Source organism: Myotis daubentonii, chromosome 4, assembly GCF_963259705.1.
Source record: "Myotis daubentonii chromosome 4, mMyoDau2.1, whole genome shotgun sequence".
Taxonomy (NCBI): Eukaryota; Metazoa; Chordata; class Mammalia; order Chiroptera; family Vespertilionidae; genus Myotis; species Myotis daubentonii.
In genome coordinates this window covers 38,763,302-38,791,086 of record NC_081843.1, presented here as the reverse complement: position 1 = coordinate 38,791,086, position 27,785 = coordinate 38,763,302, and the positions used below count along the sequence as shown (strand labels likewise).

The 27,785-nt window shown below is 36.9% G+C and overlaps 1 protein-coding gene and 1 long non-coding RNA gene across 2 annotated transcripts in view; one reads left to right on the top strand and one right to left on the bottom strand.

Moving 5' to 3' along the window:
• The first annotated feature begins 34 nt into the window (after positions 1–34).
• Positions 35–27,456, top strand: PRRC1 (proline rich coiled-coil 1). The gene is made up of 9 exons (XM_059693725.1): positions 35–173; positions 5,651–5,812; positions 6,231–6,620; positions 8,789–8,949; positions 11,687–11,789; positions 15,405–15,568; positions 17,826–17,929; positions 20,019–20,121; positions 24,500–27,456. The coding sequence occupies exons 2-9, from the start codon at positions 5,671–5,673 to the stop codon at positions 24,707–24,709; spliced, it is 1,377 nt and encodes a 458-aa protein (XP_059549708.1). The 5' UTR covers positions 35–173; positions 5,651–5,670; the 3' UTR covers positions 24,710–27,456.
• Positions 21,255–27,785, bottom strand: part of LOC132233301 (uncharacterized) — a 30,967-nt gene continuing 24,436 nt past the window's right edge. Inside the window, exon 3 of the long non-coding RNA XR_009452580.1 lies at positions 21,255–21,573. This is a non-coding gene — a long non-coding RNA (uncharacterized LOC132233301). The remainder of the gene's footprint in view (positions 21,574–27,785) is intronic.

The window sequence follows — 27,785 nt, the reverse complement described above, 5'->3', positions numbered from 1 at the left end:
TGCCGACGTGGCAGCCGCAGGGGCGTGCGCCTCCGTGGCCATCTTGGAGGCGGGGGACGCGCGGCGCGACTCCTCTGTGCCTCCTCCTGGTCTTCTCCGAGCCGTAGTCTAACTGCCTGAGCTCCCTGTCCCCCACTTTCCGGCTGCCACGCAGACACTCCTCGGGCCCCCAGGTGAGCGTCAGCCTGGGAGCAACGCGGGTGCATGCGGGCGGCGGCAGCCCCGGGGGAGGGCGCCGGCGGGCGTTGTTGTCCCTGCGAGGTGGGCGGACTGGCGGCCCCCGGGAGGCTGGGGTCTTCCCGGAGCCCCGCGGCCTTTCCTCCCCGGCGCGGGCTGTGGAGCCCGCCGGGTGCAGTCCGGGCGCCGGTGCGCTTCGCCGGGCGAGCTGCGGTGCTGCCGTGGGTGCGTCTCGGGGGTCTCGTTCCGGCGCTTCGCCCTCGCCGAGGCCGGCGCCCCTGGCCTTTGGGCTCCGCCTTCCTGCGCTCGGGCGCCGGGGAGACACCGGCGGGCGCCCGCTGACCTTAGCCCAGCCCTGCGGGGCCTGGAGACGTGGCAGAGCCTGTGGGGAGGCCGCTGCCTCCGATTAGCAGGATTTCGGCCGCTCCCGCCTTGGCTGGGTCAACACACCGGACCGGCAGTGGGAAGGAAGTAGCTTATTTTCCCGTAGGTTCCCGGGTCAGCGCCTCGCGCCGCTCCAGGGGGCTTTTGTATTCTGCTCTTTGTTAGTTCCCGGGACCTCCTGCAGGCAACGTTGCAGGGGAGCCTGTATCCCAAATTGGCAGAGTTTATATCCAAGAGAGTTTTTGTCATTCAAAGTAGTCTTCAGAGACACCATGTACATTTCTGTGAAATGGCACATTTGGGCATTCCAGGCTTCCTAATGTCAGCCACTGTTGAATTCAGTGAACATTGATGGAAGTTTATTTGGGGATCAGAGCTGAGAGTGCAAAGACGGAAAACCCACACCCTGCTCAGGCGCTCACTCATTGAGACCAGCTTTTGCACCTGTAATACATCAACAGTAATTGCTTTTACGGTTATCAAAGCTCCATTATTCCATTGATTTTTTTTTTTTTTGTATCCTTATAAGTAGCCATCCACTTTAACGTTGATACATAAATATTCCTTTTTGTGCCCAGGCTTGAGCACTAAAACCTTTAACCACTCTGACACTTCACTGTTATTTTAAAATATATATATTTTATTGATTTTTTACAGTGAGGAAGGGAGAGGGATGGAGAGTTAGAAACATCGATGAGAAAGAAACATCGATCAGCTGCCTCCTGCACACTCCCTACTGGGGATGTGCCCACAACCAAGGTACATGCCCTTGACCAGAATCGAACTTGGGACCCTTGAGTCTGCAGGCTGACGCTCTCTCCACTGAGCCAAACTGGTTAGGGCCTCACTGTTATTTTACCACGATAGCTTTTCTTGAGTAGTAGAAGGTCTTACATTTATGTATACAAAATTTGCCCAATATTGTCATTAAGCCGATTCTCAAAGAGTAAAGCTTTTTAAAGGCTGAAATAAATGGCCTAATTATTCTATACTACGGATTGTATTCATTGGGCAAGTTCTTTTGCCAACACATTTGTTAATGTTGGGGATGAGGGTCATCTTTATGTCTGACTACCACTAGCCATTGTAAGGATTTGGTAGTGTCTGTAGTAGGACATGAATGACTAATAGAAAAATGGGAAGATGAAGAAGAGATAGCTTTTGGAAGAGATCATGCATATTTGCCTCCCACTCCTCAGTCCAATCCAGACAGACTTCTACCCCATTCCTTCCATGGAAATAGCTCTCACTACATCATCTCCAGTTTAACAAATCCATTGAAGTTTTAGATGCCATCCTCTTTGATCCTGCAGATTTTAATACTGTTGCCTGTTTCTACCTTGGAACACACTGGCTGTTTGGACAGAGAAGAACATCGATCAGCTGCCTCCTGCACACCCCCTACTGGGGATGTGCCCGCAACCACGGTACATGCTCTTGGCCGGAATCGAACCTGGGACCTTTCAGTCCGCAGGCCGATGCTCTATCCACTGAGCCAAACCGGTTAGGGCAGGGGTGGGCAAACTTTTTGACTCAAGGGCCACAATGGGTTCTTAAACTGGACCGGAGGGCCGGAACAAAAGCATGGATGGAATGTTTGTGTGAACTAATATAAATTCAAAGTAAACATCATTACATAAAAGGGTACGGTCTGTTTTTTTTTTTTAGTTTTATTCATTTCAAACGGGTTGCCCATGGCTGGGTTAGGGCGAGGCCAAAGTTTTTCAACCTTGGCATTACTACTTGGGGCCAAGTAATTTTTTCTTGCGGGGGCTGCCCTGTGTGTGGTAGGATTTTTAGCAGTACCCCAGCCTTTATCTACTAGATTCCAGTAGTACCTTTCTAGTTCTGACAGCCAAAAGTGTCAGAAGCACCTTCTTCCCCATCATCTCCCTAGGTATCTAGGGTGTTATTACTTCCTACTTGAACTACTTCTGTATCCTTAATGGTCTCTCTGCATTTACTCTGACTGTCCTGTGGCCCAGTTTGCATACTGTCATCAAAAGAATCTTCTCAGCACAAATATGAATTGTCAAACTCTGGAATCAGTCTAAATGTTTTTCAGGAGATAAAATGGATAAAACTAGTACATCTATAAAAAGGAGCACTATTCAGCAGTAAAAAAAGAACTAACTATTGATACACCCAGCAACTTGATGGGTTTCAAGGGCATTATGTTGAGTGAAAAAAAAGCCAGTCTCAAAAGGTTATATGCTGTGTGCGATTCTATTGATGTAACATTTACAAAATGAGAAAACATTAGAGAAAGTTTTTTGCCAGGACTTAATGGTTGGTGACAGGATGTGACCAAGGGGTTTCCTGGGGGTGACAGAATAGTTCTGTATCCTGATTGTGATGGTGGTTATGATGCAACTTCATCTAACTATACTCACACAGGCGCACAAATATAAAAACAGGTGAAATCCAAATAAGGTCTATGGTTTGATTTACTAGTATTGTACCAACGCTAATTTCCTAGGTTTTATCATTGTACTAGATTATATAAGACTAGAGGTCCAGTGCATGAAATTCGTGCACTCGGGGCAGGGGTCTCTCAGCCCGGCCTGTGCCCTCTAGCAGTCGAGCATCCCTTGGGGGATGTTGGACATCCTTAGTGCTGCCACGGAGGTGGGAGAGGCTCCTGCCACTGCCACTGTGCTTGCTAGTTGTGAGCCCAGATCAGGGCTTCTAGCTGAGTGGCACTCCTCTTGTAGGAGCTCACTGATTACCAGGGGGAAGCTCCTGTGTTAAGCTTCTGCCCCCTGGTGGTCAGTGTGTGTCATAGCGTTTGGTCATTCCACCATTTGGTTGATTTGCATATTAGCCTTTTATTATAGGAGGCCATTATTGGGAGGAGCTGGGTTAAGGGTACTCATGAGCTCTGTTCTATTTTTGCATCTTCTTGTGAATTTAAAATTTCTTCAAAATGTTAAAACAAAAGACAACAATGTCACATCCAGCTTAAGTGCCCTATAATGATTTTTTGTCCTTAAAAAAATTCCTGCCCAGATGGTGTGGCTCAGCGAGGAGATCACAGTTTGATTCCCAGTCAGGACACATGCCGGGATTGCGGGCTCAATCCCCAGTAGGGAGCATGCAGGACACAGCTGGTCGATGGATGTTCCTCTCTCATCAATGTTTCTATCTATCCCTCTCCCTCTAAAAATCAATTTAAAAAAAAAACATTTTTTAAAAAATGAAACACTTACTAATTAATTCTTTAAAATATTAAGAAAAACAACCCAATTCCTTAACCTGGCTTATAAGGCTCAACACGGCCTGAGCCTTATAATAGGCCTGAGCCTATGTCTCCAGTCCTCATTCTTTTCTGTTTTGTGCCACATGGGATTTCTTAATGTGTCTTGTTTCCTCTACCTTGTCAGGGCCTTTATACTTCCTATACATTCACTTTTTTTGTCTTAATTAAATTCTGCACATTCTTCAGAACCTTGGGGGACCCTTTCCTGACCTTCAGGTCAAAATCATTCCTGTCATACAAAACTGTCTCACACCCAGAGCACATACCTCAGGCTACAATTCTTTGTACATGGGTATTACCCTTTGATTATCTCCTGGACTGTAAGTATCCTGTTTGTGCATCCATTGTTTTTCCAGAGGCACCACTACAATGCTTCGCAAGTAGTCAACCTTCACTGAAGGATAAATGAGGAAAAACATAAAAAACAAATTTGGTGTATTTAGAAGTTTTGAATTTATGCTGGAGACAGGCTTGAAATTTTGTAATTTATAAAGGAATTTTTCCATATTTTGTCATCATTATCGTCTGTTAGGATTCTGGTATCTAGTGGCATTTTTGCTATAGTTAACTTTTCTAAAACTCTGACATATCATTTAGCCATTAATGTGAGGAAAACCGAGAATTGAGCATATTTTATTATTATTTTTCAGTGTTAACGGGAGTAGCCCACATACAATGCTTTATTGGGAGAGAAGAAGTGTTTCAAAAATACTGATTTTTATTTTAAATGTAATAGTGACTGGAACCCAGATATAAATCTAAAATGCATCGCCCTAGCTGATTTGACTCAGTGGATAGAGTGTCGGCCTGCAGACTGAAGGGTCCCGGGTTCGATGTCGGCACATGCCTGGGTTGCCAGCTCTATCCCCAATGTGGGGGTGTGCAGGAGGCAGCTGATCAGTGATTCTCTCCCATCATTGATGTTTCTCTCTCCGTTTCCCTCTCCCTCTCTGAAATCAATAAAAAAAAAATATTTAAAATAAATAAAATGCATGCGTGTGACAGAAAGTAAATTAGTAATTTACTGTTTGAAATTATTGGATGAGTAATTATAGTTAACATAAAATCATAATGATTAATTATATAGTTAACATAAAATTATTTCCCAGTAATAAGTATGTCACAGATTGCCTATTTAACATTCTTCCAGACTGGTTTTTTTTAGGAATTTTGACAGACCCTTCATCTGGAAATAAGTGGCATTGTAAACATAAAGACATCTGTCTCTCTCTCTCTTTTTTTTTTTAAATATATTTTATTGATTTTTTTACAGAGAAGAAGGGAGAGGGATAGAGAGTTAGAAACATCGATGAGAGAGATCCATCAGCTGCCTCCTGCACAACCCCCACCGGGGATGTGCCCAAAACCAAGGTACATGCCCTTGACCGGAACCGAACCCGGGACCCCTCAGTCCGCAGGCCGACGCTCTATCCACTGAGCCAAACCGGTTCGGCGACATCTGTCTCTTAATGATTATTTTGTTTTTGGTACATTTCTTTATTATTTTTTATCATCTTTGTTGTTGAAAGTATTACAGATAAATCAACAAACAACACGTGCTGGCAAGGATGTGGAGAACAGGGAACCCTAGTACACTGTTGGTAGGAATGCAGACTGGTACAACTAGGGGAAAACAGTGTGGAATTTCCTCAAAAAATTAAAAATGGAATTGCTGTTTGACCCAGTGATCCCACTTCTAGGAATATATCCTAAGAAGCCTGAAACACCCATCCGAAAGATTATTCTTTAAAATTATTCTCTAACTATACAAGCTTTAAAAATATGCGTTGACTACTGTGTAATACTTATTACATTTTTATAATTTCACAGTATATCATAATTAAAGAAAAATGATGGAAGAGAGTGGAATAGAGACAACACCTCCTGGAACTCCTCCACCAAATTCTGCAGCAGGACTGGCTGCTGCTGCTGCTGCTTCTGCTGCTGCTACGGCTGCTTCTGCCGCGATGTGTTCCACCCCCGTTCCTTTAGGTACATGGAGTTGTCTAGCATATAATGTTTTTTTGTTTGTTTTTTGGGTTTTTTTTGGTATAGCAAAGATGGAGTTTTATTCAAGAACAAGTACAGACTCCCACGTGGGGAGAGGGCAAGAGTCCCACAGAATGGACTCCCACATAGGGAGGGGGATAAGGGTCCCCGCATATGGTGTTTTAAGGATAGTGAAGAGACTTCTCTTTTCTGTGTCAATTTAAAAAATGCATATATTAAAACTTATTTGAAGTGTTTTTGGGAGTTGGAAGTCATATTTGTTGTATATTTTAAATTATACATTTTTAAAATCATGGGATGTGGTCTGTTATATTTAAACATTTTGCAAGAAGAAAGTCATGAAAACTAAGTGAAAGTGTTTCCAATTTTGTCCTTTTTTTTTCTCTTCCCCTTTTCCTAGCTGCAACCAGTTCTTTTTCTTCTCCAAATGTATCTTCTGTGCAGTCCCTGCCACCACACGCATCCTCTACCCCTCAGCCATCCCTTCCTCCTGTGAGGCCTTCAGCGTCATTGCCTTTTGTGCCTCCTTCACCAGTTCCTTCTGCTCCACCACTTGTTACTGCCGTGCCACCTCCTGTGTCTCCACCAGCTGCTGCAGCCTTTAGTAATCCTCCTTTATCCCCCTTCCCAACTTCAACTTCTGCCCCAAGTACTCTTCCATCTGCGCCCCCTTCGGGTCCTCCCACATCAGGATTTTCTGTCGGATCAGCGTATGACATTACAAGGGGACATGCAGGAAGAGCTCCCCAGACACCCCTGATGCCATCATTTTCTGCACCTCCAGTAACGGGTAATCCTCTCTTACTCATACTTTGAAATAAGTGGTTATAGCTAATGTTTTGTTTTTCAAATAATAAGATATAATTTGCATACCATATAATTCTCACATTAAAAGGTGTAATTCATTAGTTAATGTATTTACAGAATTATGCAACCGTGACCACAATTTTAGAACCCTTTAATCACTCCAAAAAGAAACTGCATAACTATTTGCAGTCACTCCCTACTTCCTCCCAAATCCTCACAGCCCTAGGCAACCACTGATCTACTTTCTGTCTCTGAATTTGCCTATTTTGGACATTTTATGTAAATGGAATCTTACTATATGCAGCCTTTTGTAACTGGCTTTTTCACGTGGCATATTTTCAAGGTTCATCCATGTAGCATATGTCAATACTTCATTCCTTTTTATGGCTGGGTAATATGCCATTGAATGGATATACCATATCTTGTTTATTTAATTCATTGGTGGTTGTTTCTACTTTTTGGCTATTATGAATACCTCTTCCATGAACATTTGTGTACAAGTTTTTGTGTGGACATATTTTCATTTATCTAGGATATGTACGTAGGCATGGAATTGCTGACTTTAAAAACCACCGGACTGTTTTCCAAAGCAACTCTCTTACCAGCCATGTATAGGGGTTCCAGTTTCTCTGCATTAATGTTTTAAACTCATTTCTTGGATTTTCAGAGTTTCCTATTCTCATGTTTTTGCTATTTAAATTATTAAAATAAAGCTGATGTAACTTAGTATATGATTTTTATATGTTGTAAAACTTAGTAGTACATGATTAGTATATGGACTGTCAGACAAAATTCCAAAATTTTGCCCTAATATTTTGTGCACTTATTGAGAAACATCAAGATTAAATTTGAGAATTTTTAAAAACTTTACTTAAAAAATTATCAGGACTGAATAGTCCAGGGAGCAGTTTTATTTAGCCTGGTAAAAATTTAAAACCAAATAAAAACTTCTGTGTGCTATAAATTGGTGGTATCAGGTCATTTCCTTTTCTAGGTCAGCTATACCTTCTATTGGCCTCTCTGGAATGGTTGTTAGAAACCAATATTAAAACTTCATCCTTGTTATTTTCTGCCTATCATTTCTTATTTTAGGAAAGGAAACAACTTTGCTGTAATTTTTATTATCCAACTTTGCATATCAACCTTTACAAATAAATTTTTTTGTAGAGTAAAAGTATTATACCCATGTTTATGTGTATGTGAATTTTCTTTTTGAGTTTAAATAGGGTATAGAGCAGTGATGGAGAACCTATGACACGTGTGTCAGAGGTGACACGCGAACTCATTTTTTTGGTTGATTTTTCTTTGTTAAATGGCATTTAAATATATAAAATAAATATCAAAAATATAAATCTTTGTTTTGCTATGGTTGCAAATATCAAAAAATTTCTATATGTGACACGGCACCAGAGTTAAGTTAGGGTTTTTCAAAATGCTGACACGCTGAGCTCAAAAGGTTCGCCATCATTGGTCTAGAGAGTATGTGTACTAATTGTTATATGCTTTTATGTGATGGGCTTGGGTGCTTACACCAGTGATTATTATGCACTAAACAGATTAGAACTATAGCTGACCACATCCAAGTGCTAAATAGAGTAAATGTGAAGTAATTTTTTTTTCTTGTTAATCCTCACCCGAGGATATTTTTTCCATTGCTTTTCCTAGAGAATGGAAGGGAGGGAGGGGGAGAGAGTGAGAGAAACATGGATGTGAGAGAGACACATTAGCTGGTTGCCCTCCCACATGCCCCTAACCAAGAGTGGTGAGTGAACCTGAAACCCAGGTATGTGCCTTTGACCAGGAATCCAAACTGTGATCCTTCTGTGCGCGGGGTCGCACTCTAACCACTGAGCAACACTGCCCAGAGCATGAAGTACTTTTTGCTTGTTATTTTATTTGTACATTTTCAGGACAATTGGTGTAAGCCTATGAAAAAAAGAAATTTATTTTTTGGAATTTTGTTTCATTTGTATTTTATAAAATAGTTTTAGGTGATTCTTGGAGTTCATAACTCAATCTTGAAATGCCTGGGTATACAGATACATTATTTAAGCTGTTTTAAATTGCTCATCTCATATATTGTATCTTCTTTTTATAGGAAATCGTTTATGGAATAAATTACATATATTAAACATTTTTGCCATTAACTAGGTATTTTGCCAGCCCCCATTACTCAGCAAGCCAGTTTGACACCTCTGGCCCCGGGAATTGAAACCACCTCAGCCATTACTTTTCCAGAGGAACAAGAAGATCCTAGAATTGTTAGAGATCAGGATGAAGCATCTGCGAGTGGACTCTGGGGTTTTATCAAGGTGAGCTTATTTACTTTAAAAACCATGCTTAACTTTTATGAAACTAATAGGCATTCATTAGAGAGAATTTTGAAAATATAAAATGGTATAAGGGAAAAAATGATTTTTATTCTCTTTACCAGTTTTCTATAGTTTCAGTCTTTGTTTGTGCATATCTATGTGGATGTTAATCTCTTTAAATAAAAATCAAATTGGGGTAGTGCATGTGGAGATGTCTTTTGTTTGTCTTTACCTACGGTATGTCAGGAATATCTTCCTAGCCATAGCATAACTTCAGAAGTTTTTTCTTTCTGGCTGCTTTGCCCTACATGCCATTGCATTTATTTCCCGTATTTTATTTTGGTAATGTGCTTTGGCATTTTCTAATTGTAATTCTTATCAATAAAACTATGATGAGTGCTCTTATATGCAGATCTTTGTGTTCATCTGTTTCATCAGGATTAATTCCCAATGTATGTGCAAGTGAACACTTTAAAAATTGCTGATACAGGGGTAAGAGATCAACCAAAGGACTTGTATACATGCATATAAGCATAACCAATGGACACAAGACACTGGGGGGTAGGGGAGGCCGGGGGAAGGTCAAGGGGGGAAAAAAGGAGACATATGTACCACTCTTTGTAATATTTTAAGCAATAAAACAAAATTAAAAAAATATTACTGATACATATTGTTGTCCAAGAAGGTTATTCCAGAATAGACTGTTAAAGCATTTTTCACTTTGCTAGCAATGATTATGTTGAAGTACAATATTTTCTAATTTGAAAGGCAAAAAAATACCTTGTTTTAATTTGCATTTCTTTGTTACTGAATTTGAACTTTTTTTTCAGATTTATTTACAATTTAGTTTTCTTTTGTGAAATCTCTATGTTCTTTGCTCAGTTTTGAATTGGGATGACTTTCTTAATGAATTCATAAGATCTGATATTGTAGTAAGAATATGCTTTTTGTCACAAAAGTTTCTAAATTTTCAGGACTCATTTCTATCAGCCTTCTTTCTTTTCAATTTTTTTCATGATAAAAATGACTTTTTCCAATATTAATATATGATAAATGTTTTTCTTTGGTTTCTTAATTATTTTTTTATACTTGCCAATTTAACGTAGCTATACCTACTTTATTATATGAGGTAGAAGTCCATTTTAATTTTCTTTCAACCACTTAATTGACTATTCCAACATAATATCTCAGAGATTTGATATGTCACCTTTATCTCAGTTACTGGGCTCTGCATTCTATTCCACTGCTCTGCCTGTCCTTGCAATAGTTCTACACTATTTTAGTTTTTGTAACTATTAATATTCATTGAAAACCTACTCTGTGCTGAAGTGGAGGACTGCAGAGTGTTCGTTGATGAGTAAGCGAGGTCAGTTTCGGGTCTCTGCATTCATAAAGATACATCAGTATTTGGTTGTATAAGTTTGCTGATTTCTCTGTTCTTTAAAAATTTTCTTTACTATTTTTTCCATTTATTTTTCTTGGTGAAATTTGGAATCACTCCATGAGTACCCCCCACAATCTCCCACCAATATTCTGCTGGTGGCTTGGCTGTAGTTTAGTTGTATATTAAACATTTTTAGGTATTAGTATGTGGTTGACTGACTTACCGCATTTTTCATGTTTCATGAAGATGGCATTTTTCTAAGCTGTTATTTTTTCATATCTCTCTCTGCTTTTTAAAGGCTTTCTTTATATAAGGACTATCACTTTTCTAGTGAAAAGCATATCATTATGTCAGTTATCAGTTGAATACCCAGTTTTGCTCTCCAGGTTTTATGAATAACTTCTGATGTTCAGCATAAGGTTGGTTGACAGTCTTAAATGTCAGTGTTAACGAACTCATTGTTTTTTCTGAATCACCTTAGTTTAATGGTAGGTTGGAAGAGGTGGAATCATGGTTGTTAGCCAGATGCCATCTTGAGTCATTGCTCTCTCAAGAATCTTTTACCACGGGAGAAGTGTAGCACAGGAAGGAGGTACTCAGACCTGGTCCTTATTTCTAATATGTGGTTTTAAGAATCAGATGGGTGCAAGGCCTATTGAGGGATCACTTTGTAAGTTATATAAAGATCTGTTCACTATGCTGTAGATCTGAAACTAATGTAATATTGAATGTTAATTCTAATTGGAAAAAAAACACACAATCCAGAGGCCTGGCTTAAAAGTGAGAATTTGGGTATGAACAAAACAAGAAACAGGAATTAGGACAAAGAAGAAACTCTGGTAAAACATAGCAGAATATTTTATATTAAGGTAACAGGTAGCTGCTTTGGGGAATAGATAAGAAGAATGTTTTCACTGTTTTTATTTTTTTATTAGGGAACAAAGTATGGGTCTATGGAGACATCTGATTACAATCTTTATTTGGGACCTTGATGGACAAGTTTTGCCTAGTCTTTTAGACAAATAAGTGAAATAACATATACATAGAAATTAAGTAAATATATATGCATGCACACATACGTAGATACAATATACATACGTCCCAGGCCAGTGCTACTAAAAATGTGGTCTGCAGTTTGTTGTGGGTTTGTGATAGATAAGAAGAGAAATTGAGAGTAAGCATTTTGAAATTTAATAGCAATTTAACATTGTTATAACCTTGTGTTTCTTATATTTTGTAAAAGTAGAGTTCTGTGATGCTTTGGAAACCTAAAAAATAATTTATTTCATTATCGGGTGATCATTGTTTTCTTTGCTTAGAATGGGTATTTATATGTTAATTTGTTTTATGTAGGGTGTAGCTGGGAATCCTATGGTGAAATCTGTGCTTGATAAAACAAAACATTCTGTAGAAAGCATGATTACAACGCTGGACCCTGGCATGGCTCCATATATCAGTATGTACTAAAGATAGACTAGCAACTGCCATGTATTTTAAAAGTATGTGCTAATGTTAGCCATTAATTGGAAATCCACAGGTCTTAAAATTGGTAGAAATCCTCTTAATAGTCTTATATTGATTGTCAAATCTTAGTCTTGGTATTTTTAATTCATCTTTTCTTAATCACCATTAAATGCATTTTGAAAACTCCTCAGAATAAACTTTGGAGGAGTAAAAACAGTATGAATTACTAGTATGCATACTTACTGAATTTAGGTGTAAATGTGGCTAATCACTTGCTTTATATGACTTTTACTTTATTCACTATTAATTGAAGTGATGCTTTGTTTATATTTGATTTTGACATTTCTTCAGTTACCTATTTTAAATAAGTATATTTATGTTTAACTCAGTAATAATATTTTTAGAGGAAGTTAATCTATTAATAATACTGTAGATTACTGTAATTACTTGTTGTGTAAGCTGTTTTATCCATTTTTGAATCTTCATTACCAAGAATCCTCCAGACAGTTGACATAGACATGCAGTCTGCCCTTTAATTTTTAATGTACATATCCAGTATGTGAAAAAATATAATTGTTTAGCAATATCAGTGACCAGTTATTAGTAATTCTGTTTAAGGTAATTTACAAGCCAAAGCTGTGTACCAGGTGTCTGAATATAGGTTTTTAATGGCAATAAAAAGTCAATAGTTGTTTTTTATTTTGAAATATATTTTATTGATTTTCTACAGAGAGGAAGGGAGAGGGATAGAGAGTTAGAAACATCGATCAGCTGCCTCCTGCACACCCCCCACTGGGGATGTGCCCGCAACCAAGGCACACGCCCCTGACTGGAATCGAACCTGGGACCCTTCAGTCCCCAGGCCGACACTCTATCCACTGAGCCAAACTGGTTAGGGCAAAAAGTCAATAGTTTTAATGAGTTTTGACTAAGTTGGTAGCTTACTATGTAGTAAATGTCAAAGGACAAGATCTAACAATGCTAAGTACCATTTGTTAAATGCTTGCTCTGCCAGGCACTGATTGTACCAAGAGCTCTACAATGTAGGTATGATTTTCCTCAAGTTTTAGATGAGGAACCTGGGTTCAGAGAGATTTAAGTTATCCTTGGTCATACAGCTTGGTGGAACTAGATTAAACCCATATTCAATTTTTAACAACTAACCACTTTGCTTCTCTTGAATCAGGAATTAAAATCAGCTTAATTATTTTTGGAGTTTATACCTGCTAAAGTACTTAGAAATCAGGCCCCATCATGCATATTGATTTTACGTATTCATAATAATCAAGTTTGACAATGAACATATGATAATCTCCATAAGCTCCTATTTTGAATGAGAAAAAGTATTTTTGGAGCTCTTGCTCTTTTAATGGGTACTGTATTAGACTGTGAAAGCCATTATTTTATGTATTCTTAGAGCAAGCCCTGTGAGGTGATAGGTACTTTTCTATAAAACAAGTTCAGTGACTTCCACAAAATAATGACGCTAGAAAATGATAGTTAGGACTATAATCCAAGACCATTTCTCAAGCCAGTAGTCTGCATGACATCAAGAAAAAGTAAAAAAAAAACCCAAGGATGGAGGAAGAGATACAAAGTGAAGTTTATATTATTAGATAACGTAACATATAATCTTAATCAGCTTTAAAAAGTAATACTGAGTGTGGAAAAGCAGACACTGTCTTGACAGCAAAAGCAAGACCATTCTTATCTAATAAAACAAAGTGAAACAATATTTTTACTCAGATATTCTTGAAATCATTTGATTTAAAAATTTTAAATGCATCATAAAGGCACAAGAGCTATTAGAAATGCTCTAATATATTTTAACACAGTTTAACTTTCTACATTCTTTTAATTAGTTCTCCCTTTGCTATGAAAGGCCACGCTAAGTGAAAGCTTAGTGGAGTAGTACTCAGCTAGAGTCAAGAGAAGTCTCATATGGAAGAAAAAAAACAAGAAAAAAGTATGTTTCCTCTTCTCTCCTATGTGAGCTATTGCTTTTAGGTCTTAGTAATGTCTGATTAAAAAAAGGGGGGGGGGAGATCCATAATAAAAAACTCAGATACTTAGAAAATATTTTCAACTGTTCCAGAAGATATTTATTAGGAAAACCATAGCATTGTTTCTGGGGCAAAATATTTTACAATACAGATGGCTTTCTTGAGAAATCTCTCTTATCAGAGATAGCCTAATGCCAAGTAGCAAAGTATGCTGTGCTGAGAACCAGGCCTTTGAATTCAGTGTATCACGAAATGTTAGCTCAAGATCTTAAAAGTAGGCACATTTGATTAAATTCCTCTAAATAGTACACAGGTTTTTAAAATAATTGCAATATTAAAATTTTTAAATTCATATTGCTTTTAGCCTTTTTAAATTTCAGGTTTTATAAAAGTTGGCATTTCATTTTTTTTAATATATACTTGCATTATTTGTATTAGGTCAGTAATAGATGTATAATTTATAAATATCCATTTATTTGTGGTATATGTTTTTTTTCAGTGATGGGGATGTATAATAAAACTTCATCTCCCATATTTTAAACTATTTTCTAGATAAAAAGCATATTTCATGGTAATCCTTTTTTAGTGCAGAACTTCTGTGCAAGTCTTTGACAGGTTACATCAGTAATAGTCATTTTCTATAAATAGTGTCCCAAATATGTGACTTATATTTCACAAGTCAGATATTCCTATGATTGCTGAAGGATTGGCAACTGTGGCATCCATGTGGTGTTAGAATTTTGTGTATGATAGATATGTCTCTAGTAATTAACAGTAGAAAAACCATTTTGATTTACAGCCTTTAAAATGCAATAAATGTGTCTAAAATTTAATCAGAAAATGAAACTTGGCTAAATTAGTAGAGCAATATAATAGAAAATCTGTTTTCATAATGGCCCTAACATCATTTCTCAAATAGATATCTATGGAACAGGAGCTATTATTAGATGCTAAAAAAGTGTTCCATGAACGGATTAAGCATGGAAGGACTGGGTTATAGTCATGATTTTTAATTGTTGGATTTCTCAGAATCTTTATGCTAATGTACCTTAACATCATTTCTCAAATAGATATCTATGGAACAGGAGCTATTATTAGATGCTAAAAAAGTGTTCCATGAACGGATTAAGCATGGAAGGACTGGGTTATAGTCATGATTTTTAATCGTTGGATTTCTCAGAATCTTTATGCTAATGTACCTTATAAATTTCCAAGAAAGAAATATGGTGTGCAGCACCTCCCTAGCTGTTTAACTATATCACGCTGTCATCAGGGAGAACTACTAATATGTTCTGGAACAGTAGTTCATAGAATACAGAACAGTGTGGTGCTGTATTTGTGGCAGATATGATAATCAGCACCATTAGAAGGTATGTGCCATCTTCTGTTTGCAAATAGATTCCCTTAGATAATGCATTAGTTCTCATTTTTAAAACTAAGGAAAATTTGGTAGTTCTGGGCTAAGCTCTTGTTGGAATAAAATGCCTATCTTGCATTGTTCTGTGAGCTTAGTAATAATTATGCAAATGAAATGTCAACTTATGGTAGTAATTGTGAGAATTTGATTATTTTAATTTGGAGTTGAAATTTTCTGCTGTTTGTAGAATCTGGAGGTGAACTGGATGTTGTGGTGACCTCAAATAAAGAAGTAAAAGTTGCTGCTGTCCGAGATGCCTTCCAGGAGGTCTTTGGCTTAGCTGTGGTTACGGGGGAAGCTGTTCAGTCCAATATTGCCCCACAACCAGTGGGCTATGCAGCTGGGTTAAAAGTGAGTAATAGAAGGAAGACCTTCTGGGTATAGAAACTGGCAGTAATCTCTTCATAATTCTGGTAATAATCCTGTGGTCTGTGTGGAGTTAAGTGGTTTTTACATAATGAAATGATCAGCTTGGTTTTAATTGGACAACTCTGTAGTGTTATGAAGATATAGTGGACTTTTAAAGAAACCTAAGGTGGGTTTTTAATTGGAGTAAACATGCAGAGAGCACAAAAAGAAAATGAGTCCTAAAAGAGATATTTTTAACCCAGTGTTAACATTCAAATCAATTACTAAAGAGATAATAACCCTCAAATCCCATAAGCTTTTTATTACTATCACTATTAATAATACTTTACACTTATGAGTATGTATTTCTTCAGGGTTAGGAGCCTCTACAGCATTTTTGCCAACCAATTAATAAATAACTTTGTTTTATGTCTGCTATGTTTAAATACACCGTAATGTATATATTTTATTCATTAACATTAAACTCTCATAGTTAACAGCACTAAATTCATAACTCTTAGTATAAGTCCTTAGAGTATAGGGTAAGCTCTAGGGTCTTTGGGTATCTTACTTTAGTACTGAGATAATTCAATGTGGCCTCTAGACCACCTAATTTTTGATCCCCTGTACTTTTAGAAAATAAAGGTAAAATCCCATTCTCAGGATATTGGTAGGGAATGATATTAAAATTTCTATAATTGTGACTCCAAAAGATGCCACATTTAATTAATGTGGTCAGAGGATAAGAGAGGTGAATATAACCCCCTCTTCATTTTCTCTTCTGGATTCCGTAAACAAACAAAAAAAGAATTAGACTTGTCTACCTAGCTCATTTCTATATCTCTAGTAGGTGCTAATTAATTTCAGTGAAATATTTTATGACCCTTACGAAGTATAGAGTCCAGTGCTGTAGGATACTAAGAAATGAACAGTTTCTGTTCCCTGGAAGTATAAAATCTAGGAATATTTTGTTATAGTGTATAGCTGAGATATCACCTTCAAAGAGTTAGGGGTGAGTCTCTAAACATACCCCTAATCCATTAATAGTTTTTACTGAATTAACATTTATTTCAACTTTATAATTAAAATTCAGCCATAACTGCCTCTTGGGAGGAGTGAATTAGGTAAATTTATGATATCCAGTATAAAGAACTAAGTTTATCTTATTCATTACATTTTCCCCCAAAAAATTACTTAGATTCTGAACATTAGGGATACAGGCCCTCAGAAGCTCTTTCTTTTGTTCAGTTTTTCATGTAGTTGAGTTCTTACTACAGGCCTATTAGGTTAGACACTGTGCTATATACTAGAGATATAAGAGTTAAGAGTAAGCAAAAATACACAGTCTTGATTTAATGTAAGTATCTTTTCATCCTTCATCTTTATAAGTTAATATCTTTACTCATTCTCATCTAGTTTTCATTTTTCTGTTCTTTATTTCAGTTATCTCCAAAATAAATTTCAGTTGTCTCTAGAAGTATCTTAGCTTTCTCAGTTTTCACTTGAATAGGAATTGATCCCTTAATCTCATTCACTATTAAGCTCTGCTGTCTAAAATAAAAATAGGTATTTAACTATGGCTAATTTTATTTAGAAATAACTTATCTTGCTTTTTGAACACATTACTCATGATCACTGTTTATGAAGTGATTCAGATAAAAATAGTAAACAGCAACCTTGTTTTCATTAGTCCAGTTTTTAGTTTTCTGTAAAAAGATTATTTAATTCATGATCTTGATTTATCTGCATAGTGTTTGTAGCCCCTCAATTTTGTTTCATTAATGGTGATAATATTCCTGAATAAAACTTAAAACTGTCACCTTAAAGTTATAAAGAGAATCAGAAGAATAAACATTTACTATTGATATGATTGCCTACTTAGAAAATTTGTGAGAATCAACTAAATATCTGGGATGGATAAAAAATTTTTATTCAGTAGGAGGGCTCCTTGCCAGGTTAACATTAAAAAACACAGTTTTCTTATATTAGTAATAACCATTTAGAACATAGAATATATAAATAATTCATTTTACAGTAGCAACCAAAACAATAACGCAAATTGGAATAATTTGGAAGGCATACTCCAAACCGAATACTGAGAGGAACATGATTGTACTTTTTCACCTTTTGTCTTCTGCATTGTGTGAATGAGTAGATGTGTGTGTGTATAAATGTATGCATGTATTGCTTGTATAATCATAAATTAGTATATTTAGTAATGAATAATTTGAAATGGTTTCTAATCTACCCTGTTATTCAGGGTGCCCAGGAACGGATAGATACCTTGCGTCGAACTGGAGTGATCCATGAGAAACAGATTGCTGTGTCAGTAGAAAACTTTATTGCAGAATTGCTTCCTGACAAGTAAGAGGCTTTTTTTTTTTTCTTGTAATGAGAACTCTTAACACATTGCGTACCGCATCGAAATCTCTAAGACATACGCCAGGGACCGCATGTTTTTGGGCAAACCGCACGTTATTTAAATCATAACTACAGATCATAATGCACTTTAGGTGTTGTTTTTCAATAATTATAATATTTTTACTTACAAAAACAAACAATTAAACAATTAATGTTCCTAGTACTTTTTTAACGTATGGTACTGCGTAGAACATTTTCCTCTATGAAGAGGGACCAAACAAAATTTACATAAGTATCTAGATTCCCTCCTTTTTCCATGGGCAGCACCAACTCTTCAGGCTATCGTAGGAAATTTTTTCTTTCTACTTGCTGGAATACACGTAGGTTCATGCTGCTTCATATCACCTGACGACCTTTTGGGTGTACAAAGGCACGTGGGGCCATGTGTTCGGACCATAGGTTCAAGCTTACAACCACAGCCGTTGGCTATGATTGTGCTGGGAGGGCCCTGCCCTCCAGCTGGGACTTGCATGTGGCAATGAGAGGACCCTGTCCTTTCATTAGCCCGAGGCTTGAACCTGGCCAAAACACTGTAACCGCGCCCCACAGTGGACAAGACAGTGTGTTGACATCTAAGATCCATAACAGATGGCGCGTGAAACACGAGAACACTTGTGAGCGATCCTTAACAGATGGCGTGCGAAACATGAGAAAACTCCTAAGCGGTACAAAATGTGTTAAGATCTTTCTTAGTAGCTTTCAAATATACAATACAGTATTATTCATTGTAGTCATCACGTTGTACATTATATTCCCATGACTTATTTTATAACTTGAAGTTTGTACCTTTTGATCCCCTTCACCCAGCCCTGGCAAGCACCAATCTGCTCGTTATATGTCGTGTTCTGTGTTTTAAATTTGTTTTTAGATTCCATATATGTCAAATTATACAATATTTGTCTTTCTCTTAGTTCCCTTAGATAGTGCTCTCAATGTCCATGTGCCTTGTCATAAATGGCAAGATGTCCTTTTTTATGGCTGAATTATATTCCAGTGTCTGTGTACACATTTTCTTTATCCATTCATCCTTCTGTGGACACTTACATTGCTTCCATACCTGGGCTCTTTTAGATAATGTTGCAGTGAACATAGGGGAACGTATATCTTTTAGTGTTTTATAAATACTCTGAAGTAGATTGCTGCATCATATGATACTACTTTTCATTTTTTGGGACACCTACATACTGTTTTCCAAAGTGGCTGTACCAATTTACATTCCTACCAACAGTTTGTAAGTGTTCCACCTTTTTGATAATAGCCATTTCAACAGGTGTGAGATGATATTACATATGGTTTGGGTTTGCATTTTCTGGATGATTAGTGATGATAGAGTATCTCATGGTTTTGATTCTGGTTAATTAAAATGCTGGTGGTGGTACAGTTGATTTCACTTAAGTCAACTTACAAGTATCTTTTAATGGAAAAAGTTTTCATTGTGAAGGATTTATCAGGAATGAGGGAAGGATTTGTTATTCCCTCTGAGCTTATTTTTCAATTTACTAATACGTTTTCCAGTTGGCTATATAGAAAAAATTTTCCATATTTTTTCAAGTGACAAAAATATTATGTATGACAAACTATTTGAACTTGATCAGTAGAGATTGCCGTTTTTCTTTCTCCCTGGGGCAGGGAGTGAGGTGAAGTTGAAAGATTAGTAGGAAGAAGAGGGGGAGGAGAACTGAAAGTTTCCACAGCCAACAGCGCTAATAGTGAAAGAAATGGAAGCGGTTTGGTGGGTATGATAGGTGTTGCAGTTTTAGATTTATTGAGTTGAAAGGGATATCTGGGTGGACATGTTTAGGAGCATGATAGTATTTTAGAGAACAAAGACGACCTTGGAGTTCTTCTAACGTGTATTCACTAGCACCACAGTGAATACACAAGAACTTTCCATGATATATTTTTATGGGTTGTTTTTTTGAAAATTGATTAGAAAAACATTTCCTTTTTGAAATCTGTTAATATTTTATCAAAATGATATTACATATACCTTTTATTTAGCACATAACTTGAAACTCATATTCTGTTGCAGATGGTTTGATATTGGCTGTTTGATAGTGGAAGATCCTGTCCATGGCATTCACCTAGAAACATTTACACAAGCTACACCAGTGCCTTTGGAATTCGTACAACAGGTTAGTTTTTTCCATTTTCATTATGCTCCAGGGAAGCTTTCAATATTGTTTCAAAATAAAAATGTGGGCAGATTTTTTGTTGGAAATAGCCTCCTAGCTTTTTTTCCTTCTATGTTTTAGTACCTCCTTACTTTTGTTTTCCAACTATCTTTAAAAAGGTAATATAGTTAATCACTATTTTCCTCACCCTAAGATGAAAAGAGATTTACCTCTTCTGGTTTTATGTTCACCTTTCCTTTATTTTCCCTAATACCTTTGTCTTGATCTTCCTCTTTGGTGGTAAATAGGAACCTTAGTGTAAGGCATATGTCTTTACCTATTCACTATGAGGCATATATGTGTAATGATTTTGATTCTTTCTATATTTCTGTTATTTTTTTCTTGAACAAAATGGAATATAAGTGCTTATTTACATTGGAATCTTTGTTGACTTTTTTAAATCACATTTGTACTCATGCACATTGTCATCTCAAAACTTTATTGGATTCTCTCCCAAGAAAATACATGTATGTACTCACATATAAATTGGGCAGATGTGTGCATAGAATCCCTGGAAGCAACTTGTGGCTCTCTTAATAGGTTTACAGCTTAGATGGGGACTAAGAATTGATGCTTGGAATTTTGAAGTTATTGAACCTTTTATTTATACCATAATTTATTTTCAGAAGTACAAGAACGCATTTTTTTAGATGTTAAACTCTAATATGAAGGTGATTACAAGATTGTAAGCAAATATTATGCATATTGTTATACCAATAAATTAGAAAAACTGGACAAAATGGTCGATTTAGTAATTAGGTTGAACCATATGGAATTGGTGTCTAAAAAAGTCAAATATTGGCAGTTTCATATGATTCAGCCTTAATCACCTCAATGAAGCTTTCCAAAGTCATCTCATTAACCTAATACATCTTTATAGCTCTTAACACTTAGGAAATTACAAGAGTTTGGGAGCTCTGCCAAAAATTGGGATGAAGACTAACTATGTATTTCTTATTAGAGTCTACCACTGTGGTCTTGAAACACAGATCCCTTATAGTGAAACAGTCATAAAAGATACAGGCACATTAAGCTCCCATTCAGTTATTAACTTCTAGTCTTTCATATATGAAAACGTCTCCCAGGGTGGGGCCACTCAGGTTTGCAGGTTTCTATTTGATCTGTTCAGGTTCCCAAAGCAAAGGCGATGCCAGCAATAGAGGGCTTCACCCTTGCAGGCACCTGGTACAAGCATGCCTCATAGATAGTGCAGGTTAGGTTTCAGACCACCACAATGTTTTCTGGTGCATATAAAAGTAATGTTTACACAATACTGTAGTCTAATAAGTGCAATAATATCAGTATGTCTATAAAAAACAGTGCACATACCTTAATTTAAAAGTGCTCACCATTATCTGAGCCTGTTGGAAAAATGGTGCTGATAGACTTGCTTGATGCAGGATTGCCACAGACCTTAAATTTGTAAAAAACAAACAATATCTGTAAAGCAGGAAGTGAAGTGAAATAAAACAAGGCATGCATGTATAATGAAGCTAAGAGACAGTATCATCGCTTGCATTGAGCCTTTTGAGTTGTTAATGTAATATTCGATTTCCCTCATTACATAAACCATTTATTCATTCTCTTACTCATAGCAACTATTTTTCCTTCTCTCTATTTATACCCAAACTTTTCTACTTTTGGGAAGGACATTAGGTTTGGCCACTGTGCTGATCCATAGAGCAGGCAGCAATCCGAGTCTAGCAAGTGTATTTCCCTCAGCCCATATGGGCATCCTTTTAACAGGCTAGGTTCCCATTGCCCTCCTGCCTCACCATAGGGCCAGGCCACTGCCTGTAAATCAGTAAAAACTGAAACATAGGAGATTTTACCACTGTTCAATTTTTCCTTCACTATTAGGAAAACAGCATGCACTTCAGCCCACCCTGCTGATTTGTTTTCACTTTAAGTCAGGGTTGTGGCCTTCCAAATGGGATGTTGTCCATTCACCTTGGAACTGCCATTTGTAAACCAAGGAGTCTTTCACCTGAGAGCTGTTCAGAGGGCACTGTCCATGCAGCAGTTGGTTCCAGCAGCTCCTCGGGTGTCTCCAGAAGAATTGGTGCCACAGGCAAAGAGACTCCCTACTTGCATCTCCTCCTCGCATTCCCACGGCAGCATGATCCTGTGTAAACCACTTCCATAGTATTGTAGGGGAATAGAACTATGAACGCTCATTGTTCCGGTCACTGCCATCCCGTTAGGGCATTTCTTCAGCAGCATCAGTGTAAGTCCTTCAGTCATAAGTGTAGCTTCAATTAAGAATGTCTAATAACAAGGTAGCAAATGCCCAGCAATTGGAAATTCTCTGATCCAAAGTCCCAGTAGTCATTGCTGGGAGGCACTCACTGGTTTTTGCCCCTACCATCACTCCAGCTTCTAGCCTACACTGTGTGGGCTGAGGCAGTTGTACTGATTCCCATATAGCATGTCTAATTAACTGCTTGAAGGGCAGATGTACATGCCTCTGTTTTACAATACTAGGTAGACGAAACATTCCCCAGTGAAATACAGTGTCCATCCCCAACGTAGTCAGGTAAAGGAAACACAGTGATTTCATGTAAAGCCCATTCAAATACACTAATTCAACTACAAACTTGCATGGTAATTCCATCAACTCTTATGCTTCTAACTGTAGTCTCTGTTAGGACTTTATCAACAGGGTTTGGTTTTATAATACTAGGTAAGGAAAGTGTTCTCTAGCAGACATAATATCTGTTCCCATAAAGCATCCAGGTAGAGGGACACAACTTATTTACATATACCTGCTTAAACACTGAGCTTTCATAATTCTATCAACCTTTGCATTTATATTATTTCAATCTAATTATAGCACTCGTCAGGGGAGTCTTGGAAACCTCTTCACCCATGACCATTTTATTCACTATTGTGACAGAAAGCTCTGTAATGATAAATATAAGGGTGCCTCAGGGGTCAGCAAAAAAAGTAGCCTGCAGCCAAATCTGGCATGCCTGCCTGTTTTTGTAAAATGTTATTGGAACACACTCCTGCCCATTTACATGTTGTTTATGGCTGCTATTGTACTTCAGTAGAATTGACTAGTTACAGTGGAAACCATCCCGCCCACAAAGCTTAGACTGCTTACTATCTGGCCCTTTTCAGAAAAAGTTTGCTGACCCCTGTGCTCAATGTCTGACCATTGCAGAAGGATAATTTTTATTTTATTTTTAGGAATACATATTGGGGAAAAAAACAGATATAATGCTCAAAGAACAAAGCATCAAAATTGTATAAACTAATATCAAAACTTAGGATACATTGCCAAGTAAAAATAAACTTCATCTAGTATGATCCATGTTTACATATGCACACATGTATACTTTAACATCATATATATTAATAGAAAACAAAACGCAACAAGCTGTTACGTGGTTAATTCTGAAGAGTGATACTGAAAGAGTGTCATTTGCTTTTTACTTTGCCATTTTTCTGTTGTCATTGTTTATTTTTTTGTCATGAGCTTCAAAACTAAGATACCAAAGCATGTGCCTTCCTTTTATTCCTGCTATTCACCTCTCCCTGTTCCTTTTTTATCTGTCCTAAGAGTTTAATTCTGTGCTTCCTTACTGTTGGAGTTTGAATGATGTAATGATGCTATCCTGGACTGCATATTATTTTATAGGTATTAACTTATTCACATAAAAATAAAGTTTCTGGGGGTACTCTACAAATTAATCGAACTATCCTTTTCTGAATGGATTAAAGCCTAATGTGCATGCGATTTCCTTTCTGGTCGGAATGTCATAACTGTAAAGAGGTACAATATTTCTATTTTAGTACTAATTTTGTTTAGTACTAACTTTATTATGAACCTGAAGTGACAATGAATGTAGAGCTTAGGCCAGGGGTGGGCAAACTTTTTGACTCGAGGGCCACAATGGGTTCTTAAACTGGACCGGAGGGCCGGAACAAAAGCATGGATGGAGTGTTTGTGTGAACTAATATAAATTCAAAGTCAACATCATTACATAAAAGGGTACGGTCTTTTTTTTTTTTTTTTAGTTTTATTCATTTCAAACAGGCCGGATCCAGCCCGCGGGCCGTAGTTTGCCCACGGCTGGCTTAGGCCCTCTGACACTGAGCTGTTAGATATAGTCATTAGACTTAAGACCTTGATTATATTTTAAACAAATTAGCTGTGTGCAATATCGTGTTGATTCTTTCATAGCTTTGGAACTTCATAAAGTTGGCAGCATTAGCTGTTTCTCAGGGTCTATCATCAGTATTAAGAGCAACCTGAGAGACTTTGAAATGTCACAGCTCTTTCCAATGATTTTTTAAATGTATTATAAATAATATAAATTTCATTTTTCTATAGGCTCAAAGTCTAACTCCCCAGGACTACAACCTGAGGTGGTCAGGCCTTTTGGTGACAGTGGGCGAAGTCCTGGAAAAGAGTTTAGCAAATGTCAGCCGGACTGATTGGCACCTGGCTTTCACTGGCATGTCACGTCGACAGATGATCTACAGTGCAGCCAAAGCAATAGCGGGCATGTATAAACAGCGCCTGCCCCCCAGGACCGTGTGAGAGACCTACCTAGATCCTGAGACATCCCCACCTTGAGCTTGGTGGTGAAGAAGACATTTACTTTCTGAACTTGGATAGCGTCAGTGATCCAGCAGTTTTGGTAATTTTCCTGTAGGCTGCAGTTTTTCTTTCCCTTTAAAAAGCCATGGTGTCATGTCAGCAAATGAAAGGAAACAGATCATTTTTATGATCATTTAATTACCTGTACTATAGTTCTCAAATATATAACTATTTTTATAGGACAATTTGATACCAGATTTAGAGTACAAATTCATGTGTTAAGAAATGTAACTTGATATGTACTTGATTATTTGGTCTTTCATAATATAGTTAATGACATACTCGTTGAATATTCTTTAAAAGCATTGTTTCTTTTAATTCAAGATTAATCTCTGTCATTCTTTGAAGGTTTTTTTGTGTGTGCACATGATCTCAGGTCTGATACTGAGCGTCTGCTCAAAAATTTACTCTAAAACACCTACCTGTAGAGAGGTGGTGCACATTTTGTTTGCATAGTTTTAACATGGGCCAAAACAACAGAATGGATCATTTTCTCTTTGGTTATCATGTACACACATAGTGTGAATAATTCTGTATTTTTCTTTTTAAATAACTTCTGGCATCTTACAGATTTATACTCTGATCATTAGGGTAATACATTTTACGTTTTGATTGTTTTGTGACAACTAAATGGCAAATGACTCGAGTATTTTTTAAATCAGAAGCATTTGAGTTATTTCCTAGTAAATTCTGACAACGGCCATTATTTCTGATTCCATTCATATTTTTCCATTGTAATGGAGAAATTTTGGGAGGGAATTACTTTGTTGTTAATGGGATTGTATGCTTCTTATTTAATTAAGGTTACTTCTGACTAAGTTTGCCTTAAACACTAATTTTCCAACTTGCTACATTCTGCCTTTACTTTTAATGGAACTTTTCAAAGAAACTTTTATATGCAATCTGGTTTATTTAGTCAATTATGTTGGTACTTAGTGAAAGTTTCTTTTTCTCCCAAATATATTTACCATTTTTGTGTTTTATATAAATCAAAATTAAATAGTTTGTCTTACACTTTTAAACTCTATATGTGCAAGTTTAAATAACACTTGAGATAGTTTCTTATATAAATGTAATTTATTTACTCTTCTATGCAGTTTTTATAGATAAAAGAATTAGCACAATCTTAATAAAGGGTGTTAAAGCTCTTGTCCTGCACTGTCATTACACGTAAGGTTTGCTTTGTATTTTTGCAGTTTTTTACCTGGGGCTGAATGAATAAGTATTCAGTGAAATTCAAGTTGTCATTCAAGGTAATGAGAGAAAAGAGATGAAACCAGTTGTGGCATAATAGGGACAGAATACTTTTTTCCTCTTTGTTTTCTCCATCTTTCATGAATAAGAGAAGCCTTTCTCTACCATTTGTATTTGTCCTTTATCCCTTTTCTAATAGTATTTTATCATGGCATGGCCTGATGACTAATTATGATTATGGATGAAGGAAAGTATTCCTAATTAAAATACTTTTGCTACTTCCCTTCTATTACTGGGAAATTTTACAGATCCTAAAAGTAACTCATTATCTCTTTCACACCACAGTAGCATTAGCAAGGCAGTCTGCTAGTGTTGGTGTTTTGGTGCTCACCATCGATTTAAGACCATGGTCCTTTTACCCATCATCCAACTTCCCTCTGTTCTTTTCTCTTTCTGCTCATCTCCTTACAACTCCCACACTAGCATTTCTTAGATTTGGACTGGGAGGTGTTGGCTTTTTTCCTCCCTCAAGCTTCTTAGGAAAGAAAACTTGTCTTCCACACAGTCCTTTACTGCTATTGTTTTGGTCGAGTTTGTGATTTATTTATTTTTCCTGAAGTGCTCCAGTAACTACTTACTGAATTTTATAAGCTTATACATGTCTTTGTTTTAATTAGTGTGAAAGAGAACAGGTAAAAATGCAGGAAGAGCAATTTAACATCAACCTCAGTTGACAGAGGTACTCAGATTATTCAATTCAAGATCTTCCTGTTACTGTTTGTCCAGCAACCCTGGACCTAGAACTGTGCCACAGACTTATGGAGTTGGAAAGCTTTAGGCAATTACTAGTGGTTTTCTCTTCTGATCTCTTATCATTATTACTTCCCCACTCTTTGGTCCTCTTTCTCTTAAGGAGTAATGAAGAAATTGAGATGAATGAATATATACAAAATGGTAGCAGAAAGTAAGCAGATAAGAATACAGATGAACATGTATTATGTACATCTATTAAAAATTATGCAAATTAGTGACATACTCAGGGTCAACTAAATTACTTTAATATGTTGTTGGATTTATTTTATTCCTTGGCTAGAAAAAATTCTTAACAGGAATTTATGTTCTGTGAAGCCAAACTTTCTATATTCTAGAACAGTGGTTCTCAACCTTCCTAATGCCGCAACCCTTTAATACAGTTCCTCATGTTGTGACCCCCAACCATAAAATTATTTTTGTTGCTATTTCATAACTGTAATTTTGCTACTGTTATGAATTGTAATGTAAATATCTGATATGCTATATGTGTTTTCCTATGGTCGCGACCCACAGGTTGAGAACCGCTGTTCTAGAAGATGTTGAGTTATGCGTAAATTATTAAGAAACTTAGATTTTTACTCCCAGAATATGGTTTTTAAGGTACTATGCAGGATGATGTATTGGGTTATATCAATTTTGTAAGTATGTAAATATGACAAATAAATAATACCTCTACTTATTTCCCAGAAGTGTACAGTGATTTTTTAAAATGCTTATGCATATTAATATTAGAAGGGCCCATATTCCCTTTTTTGTCTAAACTGACAACTGGCTACCAAGAATTCCTATCGAAGAGCAACTTCAAGCACCATCTTTCAACATTCAGATATATCAGAGTTGCTAACTTTACGTTCACAGAACTCAGAATATTTAGGAAGAAGATGCACTGGAGATAGAGTTAATAGGCCTGTGTTCATGAAGAGACCTGCATTTAATTTATCCTTGACCTTCACTTCATAGGTGTCATCTTTAAAGGGAAAAAAAAAGTTTTAGTTGTTACTGTATTTGT